Source organism: Leptonychotes weddellii, chromosome 4, assembly GCF_054177405.1.
Source record: "Leptonychotes weddellii isolate Sample4059 chromosome 4, ASM5417740v2, whole genome shotgun sequence".
Lineage (NCBI taxonomy): Eukaryota > Metazoa > Chordata > Mammalia > Carnivora > Phocidae > Leptonychotes > Leptonychotes weddellii.
Window position 1 is genome coordinate 135,552,304 of NC_138372.1, and position 10,099 is coordinate 135,562,402.

General features: G+C 47.8%; 2 protein-coding genes across 4 annotated transcripts in view; one reads left to right on the forward strand and one right to left on the reverse strand.

Moving 5' to 3' along the window:
• LAPTM4B (lysosomal protein transmembrane 4 beta) overlaps window positions 1–10,099 on the forward strand; it is a 459,101-nt gene that overhangs the window by 109,005 nt on the left and 339,997 nt on the right. The gene's annotated exons all lie outside the window — the stretch shown is intronic.
• Window positions 7–9,992, reverse strand: TSPYL5 (TSPY like 5). 3 transcript variants are annotated; one of them, XM_081816289.1, is made up of 3 exons: window positions 7,605–9,992; window positions 6,246–6,355; window positions 7–1,871 (listed from the first exon to the last, which is right to left on the reverse strand). In XM_081816289.1, the coding sequence occupies exon 1, from the start codon at window positions 9,791–9,793 to the stop codon at window positions 8,549–8,551; it is 1,245 nt and encodes a 414-aa protein (XP_081672415.1). In that variant the 5' UTR covers window positions 9,794–9,992; the 3' UTR covers window positions 7–1,871; window positions 6,246–6,355; window positions 7,605–8,548. The 3 variants fall into 3 exon arrangements, with proteins under 3 accessions (XP_081672415.1, XP_030873455.1, XP_006746872.1); XM_031017595.2 differs by lacking the exon at window positions 7–1,871 and adding an exon at window positions 5,474–6,162; XM_006746809.3 differs by lacking the exon at window positions 7–1,871 and having other exon boundaries at window positions 5,474–6,355.

Sequence of the window (10,099 nt, forward strand, 5' to 3'; positions counted from 1 at the left end):
GGCCTGGTACGAGAATATCTGAGCCGTACCTGAGAAGGGCTGCAAGGGCTTTCTTCCTACACAAACTGCTTGTACAAACATTCAGGGTGTGAAAGAGCACAGTGGGCATCCAGAGACCCGGAACTGATTCACACTGATTCATACTGGCTGCAGCACAGCACAGGGGGCAATGGGAGAAAACCAGGGACAAGGACAAGAGGAGTCTGGTAAAAGTTAGTAGCAAAATGCAAGTCAGTTGAGTAGCCAAAAGAGAAAATGACTATAATTGGTCATAAAACGTTAAATAAATAAAACCCCACAAGTCCACGGTGATCGTAAAGAGAAAAGAAAAACATGCCCTTATTTGAAACCATTAGAAGCAATTATTACACCAACTTCTGATTCCGAAAATAGATAATAAAAGGAATAAATGAAGCATTTACACTGCCCTTCAGAAGGAAGTATAGTTCATTGCTAGATGCTGAGAGTAAACTCTTCCTTACAGGAAAATACCAGATAACATATGTAAAGGAAATGCCAAGATTAGAAGGTCACTATTTTGTAACCCACAGTGAAGTAACAGGTTTGGGCAAATGTCATCGATGGCTGCTAAAACCTTGGGATGAAAGTTTAAGGGAACAGTATCCTTACAGTAATTTCAGAGATTTCCTGCTAATTGGAAGAGGGAAATATGGTGATCGCCATCTTAACCAAGAGAGCAAACGAACAGCACGACAGTGGGACCAGCTGTCACTTTGCCTTCAGAAGTGACGCACTGTGAAGGATCTGCCTTGTCTATGTACTCTTGCCAAAGGCATTCCATCTGCATCCTCAGTTTACAAGACATACAGGAGACAGAGGAAAAAGTTAACTGACACCAGGAAGATGCAATCAGACAAATCCGGAATTTGGGACATCCTAAAAGACAAGTGGCCTAACTCCTTCAGAAAGTCAATGTCATGGTGGGGGGGTGGGGGGGGGACAAAAGTGAGGGGATTATTTTTGTTTTAAGAAAATTGAAGAGATCACCAGATGAATGGCTGAACATTTTTCAATCTTGATTTTAAAACTAATACTGTAAGATAATCTTGGTAACAATGGAGAAATCTAAATATGGACTGTATACTAGAGGGTATTTAGGAATTCTGTTCTGCAGTGTGATAATGGTCTGACGTTTACACAGGAGAAAATCCTTTTTTATTAGATGCATGCTGAGTATTTAGGGGTGAAGGGTCAACCAACTTATTTTCAAATTGTTCAGCAAAACATATATATACAGAGAGAGACAAATATGGCACGAAGTTAAAAATCATCGAACTTAAATAGTAGATATACGGGTAACCATTGTGCTTTGTCAACTTTTATGTATGTTGAAATTATTCATAATAAAAAAGTTTGAAGTAAAAAATATGTAGGGTCAGATAATGGAAGGCCTATTATGAGCTTCTTAGGATTTTGGACCTTACTCCTGAAGGTTTTGAACAGGTGATTGACATGATCAAATTTACATTTTAGAAAGATTATTGACTTACTGCATTTGTCCAAGTAGCATTTACTGACCGCATGCATCAAATGTTGAGTGAACCCTGGGTGAGGTGCTATGGGAAACAGGAAAACCAAAAACGCATTGCCTAGCGGGAAGAGCACTTATGTAATGGAGGATGAGACACAGCACGCCAAGCACTGGTAGAGCTTTCTTGTCAGAAGAGGTGCCCAGGGGAGCTGGGGCAGGGGCAGTGCACATGCATGGTGCTTCCAACTATTATGTGATGTGCTTGTCAGCGGCATAGCCACATTGCTCCAGAAAGGATGAGCCTACAAGTGACTAACATCTCCCATCCGTCCTAACCACTTGAGCTCTCCTTATTCCTTGATGGCAGCGCCATGATTCCCTGAAATAGAGTATGAGAGTGTGACCCATTTCTGGCCCATGGAACCTGACTCAGGTCTCCTGAGATCTAGCAGGGACTACTGGCAAAGATTTTCTTCCTTGATAAAGACAGAGACATGTGAGAAGCTCTCCCTCTCCCCTCCTTCCTGCCCACCTTTAAGTGCAGCTGGGGAATGATGTGGGGAAAGCCAAAAGAGGAAGCACAGGTGTGAACCAGAGCCCGAACATCATGGAGCCATTGAAGCAAGCCTGTAACTTCCCATCACCAGACTTCTTGTTACAGAAGAAAGATTACCTCCTTTTTTCAAATCATTCATCTTCAGGTACTGAAATTTTGAGCCGATCCTAACCTTGGAACAAAGCAGTTAAAGGAAGCCTCAGCCCTAGCCAGCCCTGCTCCTCACTGAGCTCTGCTGGCAGGCTGGAGTTTGGGATGGCCAGGAAGGTTCACACTCACATGCCAACTCTGCCTGGCTGTGACTAACCAGAGTGCTGTGCTGAGGTTCTGATGCACTACATGAAGGCTTAATTACAGGTTCTGTGGAAAGAAGTGCCTAGGTTCATAGTACCAGGTATCTATCTGCTTGGGCCTCATGTTTACCATCACGAGTATGGATGGAGTTTGTAATTGGCAGACCTGAGTTTGAGTTCTGGCTCTACTGCTTACTACTACCTCTGTGGTTTTGGTCAAGTCATTTAACCTCTTTGAGCCGTCTTTTCAGATAGTTGTTACAACTGATATAATATGACTGTGCTTTGTGAACCATCCAGTGCCACACAGATGGGGGCTATTTTGTCTTGTATTTGTCAAACCTCAGCTGAGAACCAGGCTGACAGGAGGCAGGGAGAGGAGGAAGGAATTTAAGGTTGGAGCCTCGGAGAGCATGAAATCGAACACCTGACCAGAGAAGGCAGATCTGGGGTCCAGAAGCACCAAGTCAGAGTTTCAGGTGAAAATGAATCAGCAGAAATGAGTTGAGATCCTGAATGGTGAAATACGGCTGGAGAAGATCCCAAAAGCAGAAGTGAAGATGCTTAAGGACAAAGAGAGATAAAAACCATAGACTGAATAGCCTGGGTTCTCGGCTTTCTTTTGCTGCCCCAACTCTGAGGGATATGGCCCACCCATCAGTAACAGTGGCTCACCAAGGCCCAGATCTCAAGGGGTGGGAGCGCAGAAGGAGTTTCCACAATTTTCAAAGGGACAAATGAGGGCAAAGTTTCCTCCCTAGGTGAGGCCAACCCGGAGCGGTGCGCCTCTCTGCCTTGTCGCAAATCGGTGGAGTAGACCAGAGGCAGGAAGCCCAAAGTGTTAAGGAGAGACAGTCCGAAGTTGATAAAAATTTTCAATAAGCTATGAGTAGTAAGACTAGTTTTGTCTCCTCCCTCACCCAGGGCATAATCAAACCCCTCATACTCCAAAAAAGCCCTGCCAGTAACAAGTTTAGAAGCCAAAAGAAGGCCTTTTGTAATAAAGCTCAAAGTTGAGAAAAGGGCAAAGGATTTAGCCTAACAAGAATTACTCCAAGAAGCCCTCACTTTGCAGGTTATTAAAAACCTAATTGCCCTGTGAATTCTGACCTAGAGGTCAGAGGGTAAAAAGAGGCTTCCTTTACCTCCCATATGGATCTAAAGCACTCGGCAGCCCTATGCAGGAAAAGGGAAAAAAGAAAGAGATTGACAATCCCAGGCAAAATCTAAGAGGTTGAAACCTAGAAGGGGGGGCAGAATTCAAAGTTCTATTTGTTCATAGCTATATTTCTGATGTCTACAACTGAGACTGGCACATACAGGAGGCAATGAATGAATAAGCCCATGGGGAGGTAGTGAATCCCAGATCAGACAGGATCTCCAAACAACCAAGAGAGGGGCATGAAAGGGGGGCCTGGGGAGTGAAGGCTTCGTACCTCTGAAGAAGCAAGTGTGTGAGCTAAATTGGGCAGAGAGCCCCTCTCAATGCATAACCCCAGAGGACTCTGCATGAATCCCAAGCAGATGCTTGAGCATCAAATAGAGGCTGCTCTCCATACCCTTTTGCACTCCACATATCATTAATAGCAAGGCTCTGAGTGTTTAAATTTTTTTGTTTTTTTAGTTGAAAGCATTCAAAATTGGGAGATTCTGCATAAAAATCCTGATTCCTCCCATTGCCCTTTGAAGATGCAGCCACATTAGGCCTGCACTGCCCCCAGGTAAACAATCTAGCCCTGCAGAACAGCTACACACAATCTCCACCTCTGTTCACAGCTCCCAAGCTCGCACAGAGGGAAGGCCGTGTAAAGACAGAGAGAAAAGGAGGACCACCTACAAGCCCGGAGAGAGGCCTTCAGAGGAAACCAACCCTGCCCACACCTTGATCTGACACATCTAGCCTCCAAAATGGAGCAAGTCAATTTCTGTTGTTTAGGCCACCCTGTCGGGGGTTCTTCATTACAACAGCCCTAACAAACGAATACACATATCCTTGTGAAACAAATCTGGCCTACTTTGCAAATTTAATTACCAGGCTAGCCCTAAGGCATTTGACTATAAACTGTGTTTTAAACTCATTCATTCATTTAATATTTGAACACCTACTATGCTCTGAACACTGCACATTTATTGATTCGTGCCCTTTATCATATAAACCAATTTTATTTTTTTGTCATTTAACAACCCACTTCTAATTTTTTCCAACTATTTTGTGCTGGGCAGCTTTTCGTGGCCTTTTGTTGTCTGCTGCTGCTTCTCTTGATGTGTAGAATTAACCTTCTTATAGATGTGTAATGAACAGCATCAGAGACCCTAGTTCTCAGCCCTGGCTAGACAACAGAATCACCGGGGATGTTTCTAACACACCTATACCTGGACCAACCCCTTCCCACATTCTGATTTAGTCGGCAATTGTGCAGAGCTCTGACAGTATATTTAAGTTTCCCAGGTAATTCTAATGTGCAACCAAGGCTGAGCACTGTTACTCTAGTCTGAATGGTTCTTTTTTTTTTTAAAGATTTTATTTATTTATTTATTTGAGACAGAGAGAATGAGAGACAGAGAGCATGAGAGGGAGGAGGGTCAGAGGGAGAAGCAGACTCCCTGCAGAGCAGGGAGCCCGATGCGGGACTCGATCCCGGGACTCCAGGATCATGACCTGAGCCAAAGGCAGTCGCTTAACCAACTGAGCCACCCAGGCGCCCCTAGTCTGAATGGTTCTTAAACATCTCCTCTTTGCTACTCAAAGTACAGTTCACAAACCACCAGCAATGGCATCACCTGGAATTTTGTTAGAAATGCAGAATCTCAGGTTCCACCCTGGACTACTGAATCAGAATTCATAGTTTTAACAGGATTCCTCATACAATTCAGATGTACTCTAAAATTTGAGAAACACCGGATTTCCACTAAAATCACCTGGAAAACTCATTAGAAACAAGAACTACCTGGCTTCCTCCCAGAACCAACCACAGAATCTCAGTCTCTGCTAAGGGCATGAGAATCATTGTTACGGAGCTAGTCACACCAGGGCCTGAGACCTAGGAAGCACTCTTCGAGGCCAATGTATACATCCCCTCAACTACCTAGCCTCACCTTCACCTTCCAATTCTTTTGTTAAAATAAAAAATATAACAGAGATACAGGCTTTTATTTTTCCATCATGCATGTGAGCTTACAACTATTTATACTGTTTAGGAACAAAGGAATAATTGCATTATTACCAGGGTGTCAAATTACCAAGTAAGACAACCAACTTTGCTTTGGGGAGCAATTTTCACAGAACACAGAAACAATTTCCAAATTATACTTCCAAGACCAGTTATATTATGAGACCAGGACAAGCTGATATTTCTAACAGTCACACAAGGCTCCATCTTTCACAAGCAAAAAAAACTGATATTCTGGTGAAGGGTCCCAAGTAAGCACCTTATTGTATCAGTCTGTAAGATTTACAACAGAACAGTCTCTCTCTCTCTCTCCTTTTGTGGATACAGGGGAAAGGGAGCATCTTTTCATCTCTTTTTGAGACTCCCTGTTTATCCTGAAGACTTTCACTTCTAAGGCCCATTTCTGGAACTTGATTTGTTAACATTCAAAGCAAAAAGCAGACCTGATGGGATCATGATAGTGCCCCCCACCACTATCACCACCAAAAGAGAGTCCTGATCTCCCAAAGTAGTCAAAGTTGAATTGGCACAGTGTCGGATTTTCCATCAAATACAGGTGGGGACAGGAAGATACCAGGTTGATCATAATTGATGTAGCTAGGTGACGGGTACACAGGGGCCAGGTACCATCCTCTCCATTTCTGTGCTTGTCTGAAAATGTCCATAATAAAGAGCAAAAAGTTAAAAAAAAAAAAAAGAAGAAAGAAAGAAAGAAAGAAAAGAAAAAAGCAGACCTGTGCAGCTACATTTTCCCATTAGGCAAAAATGGGGGAAGTGGTAAGATTTTACTTATGGCAAAATAAGCAGCATACAGCATCAATCTTCCACATACGCAAGGCCACACCTAGAACAAAAGAGAAAGCATCCAAAGTAACATTATTCTGTTTTGGATTTGTTTCTCTGATTTATAAAATCCACTAATGATGAGCTAATGATTGGATAAAACCGTGGGCAAACCCTCACCTAGGTACTGTATTGGCCCATGACCCCTTTAATTCTCCCTTCCTCACTCTGGGGAAGGTCCCTCCCCGTCCCTGCCCTCACTGAGAGACAGGCATAGTCTCCCTGAGGCTTCTCAAACCATTGCTACCTGCATCTCCAGGCCCCTTCCACACCAGGCCCATTCCTGCTCTGTGTTTTTGCTCCAAGTTCCCTGCCTGGCACACCCTCTCTACAAATTTGAGTCAAGGCCTCCCCAGCCCTTGGGGAACTCAGAACAAGGTCTCCCATAAGGAAAGGGAGATTAGGGGGAGGGCAAGTGTTACAGTCCTACCCCTCAACCTTCAGGGATGCAAAGGAGAAAGAGGGTCTGGCTCAGCTTTTATACTCACTGGAAATGAGCCCTGGAGATCCAGAACAGATTCTGACCACCCTGTCCCCATGCCCCAGGATGGAAGCCTATTCCTAAGGGTATTTGAAGGTAGAAAAGTAAAGAGAGCAAAGGACTGCTGAGCGTAGAAAGCTGGGGAATGAGGGCCAGATGGCCAGAGGCTACCACAGAGGAGGAAACAATATGAGGTAACTGGGTCTTAAGGGGCACACACACACACGAAAGTTGGAACAGGAGTAAACACTAGTCCACAACACTGCTGCCTTAGGGCTTATAATTCTAACACATGTGTAGCCATGAAAAGAATTTTCAATTGAGAATTATAGAGTGAACCCAGGAGTTGGAACCAAGGTCTGACCACAGCTGACCACAGACCCACTTAGCCTTCTGGCCTCCTCTACCCGCTGTCAGCATGGTGTGTGAGTGTGCACAAGTCCCAGCTGTCTCACTAGCTGTATGCAGAAAACCCTGGTTTCTCAGTTGCTTTCTCTTTCTGAGCTGTGGTAATACTGAAACAAAAAAGGAAGGGAGAAGTGGAGGAAGAAGAAAGGACAGGAAAGGAAGAGAGGAAAGAAGGAAGAGAGGGAGTGAAGGAAGGGCAAGTAAGGTACAGAGGTGTGAGAGGAAGTAGACACAGGCCCACAGGTCAGAAATACCTCTTCCCCAGCAACCCCACTATAGCACTCTGGTCCTGTGCTAAGAAGGGATAAGTGGAGTTGACAAAGGTACCTAGGTTGTATGTGGGTCCAGTCCCCACCCTCACCTGCAGCCACAGCACGATGACAGTGAGCACACGTTCACACACCCGCCCATCAGTCTGGCAGGTGGCAGGGTTCCTGGAAGGCTGGGGAGGGTAGGTGTGTGTCTCATGCACTGGCAGGGGGCCTGGGTCCACAGGCAGTTCTTGAGGTCCTCGTTGACCAGGAAGCCAACTAGGGCCAATAGCAACCTAGACAAGTCTCAGTGGCCTGATAGTGACGGAGCATGGTATAGACCTTGACGAATGTTCAATAGTAGAAGGGCCCAGAGGCAGGAAGAGACACAGGATGGTACAGAACACATGGCATACTGCTTCTCACTCTCAACCTCATCCATGCCCAGCAGTCAAGTGCTATTCTGCACATCCAGCAGGGCAGCTGAGGCCCCTAGCCAAAGTCAGAGATCCAGTAGGTGGTGGCAACTAGGCCGGTGACCCCAGGGCTTTGGAACAATTAGTTTTGGCTGATGGCCAATACCATGTGCGCTAGCTCCATTCTGCAGTGGCAACAGAAAAACTGGCCATAGATGGCATGCATGGCCAGCATGAACACAAAGCTCAGCAAGTCACTGGCCCTGAAGTAGCAGAGCTTGAGGATGCACTGGTCCTCTTGGAGGATGACTCATGAGTGTCCATGTTAAAGACAGCTGGGAAAGGCCAGAGCCAAAAACACGGTCCAGGCAATGTAGACAAAGGCAGCACACACTTGAAGCATGTGTGCTTAACATAAACAGTAGGGGTGAGATCATTTAACATGTAACACTAATGTGAAAAAGCAAGAAGGCCACGAGGAGGCAAAAGAACATGATCATAAATACCATATTCTTGTAACTGAAGTCCAAAGGGAATACAGTGCACAGAGGCCAACATGAAGAGAAGGCAGATAACCAAACACGTGTGGTTAGCTGGGCACAGGTCCAACAGGAGGTAGTAGGGAGACTAGTGCAGGATCAGTTGGACTTGTTTGCCCCAGGCTCAGGGGTCTCCACTGGCTGCCTTGCTGGACCTTGCCTGCCCTCCTTTCCTTTCTCTGCACGGGCCCCTTCACTCATAAGGTAGTACTGCAGGGGATTGGGCCACAGTTCTTCGTTGATTATCTCCACAATCTTGTCAGACTCAATGGAGCTGTGGTTTGAAAACCACCCAAAGAAGCTACGGCTGTTGTCGGGGTTCCCCTGGCTTAACGACTGAAGATCATGCCCTGGGAGCCACTGGATTGGAGTAGAACGAGACACCACCTGACCCGAAGGACCACACCCATATTCCTTGATGAGCACCTTATTTTGGAAATAGGGGTTGCGCCCAAAGTAGAACTTGATTTTGTAGCCCAATCTGGCGAGGCCAAGCTCTTCCACCTCCAAGCTGTTCAAGTAGCTGAGAACCTCTTTATCTTGGTTGTTCAGAAAGGATGATAGCTGGGGGTGGTTCTGAAAAGCTTGCCCCCAGAAACCCGGGATATTCTGGATGAGGAGGTTCCTGCGCTCTAAGTGATGCAGTCGCAACTGCCCAAACTTCCGCGAGAGCCGAAGGTAGGCCCTGTCTGCCTGGGCGTTCATGGTCTCCAGCTTCAGCTGGACCGTCTCCAGCGTATCCATGCTGCCATCTGTCGCCAGGGGCCCTGACCCTGCATCCTTCTCCACCTTTTCCTCTACCACAGGGACGGAGACACTCTCCCCTGTGGCCCCTTTCTTCGGCTTCCCGCCAGCTATGGCCTGAGGCCCCCTCCCCGCTGTGCTACAGATCTCTGGGGCCTTCTTCCCGGCGGGGCCACGCCGATTTCCAACGCGGGGGCCATTTTTCGGCCTTCCCACGGTTCCCACAGTCCCCACGAAGACAGTGTCTGTTGCTAGACGCTCCGAGAGGGATGTGGCCTTCCCCGGGCTGGGCCTGGTCGCGGCCTGCCCGCGATCCCCCACAGCTCGGGCCCGGAGCGCGAGGCCACAGTCCAGGGGGAGCCGGCAGGCAGCGTCCTCCCCGGGCCGACGGGACGGCGCGGGCGCAGCGGTTTCCAGGCCACCCCAACCCGCGCCAGCCTGCACCTGTGCCGCCTGGGTTTCCTCCCCGAGCCTCTGGCACTGTGGCGGGTCCGGGTCGTGGGGGGCGTCGTCAGGAGCAGCGCGGACTCGGGCTTTGCCGCGGCCTTTGCCCCGGCTTTTGGCGCGGGAGGACTTTCTACCCCTACTTCGGCCGCTCATGGTGGTAGCGGAAGCGGCTTCAAAGCCACGCTCTGACCCCGCCGCCCCTGGCGCCAGCTCGCGGTCCCCAGCTAGCGGGCCTCTCCATGGCAACCGCCGACGTCACGACTGTACGACTGTACCGTCGCGCGAGGACGGGCTGCGCGCGGCGATTGGCTCCGCCGCCGCAGCTGCGCAGGAGCGGACCCTCACAGACCACCCCGCCTCCTCCATCGCCTCCTGCCTCGCTTTGTCTGTTGGAGGCGGGGGTGCTTTCCTTTCGTTGCTTCCGGTTGGTCTCAGCGTGCCCGCTGGGTCTCGTGGAAC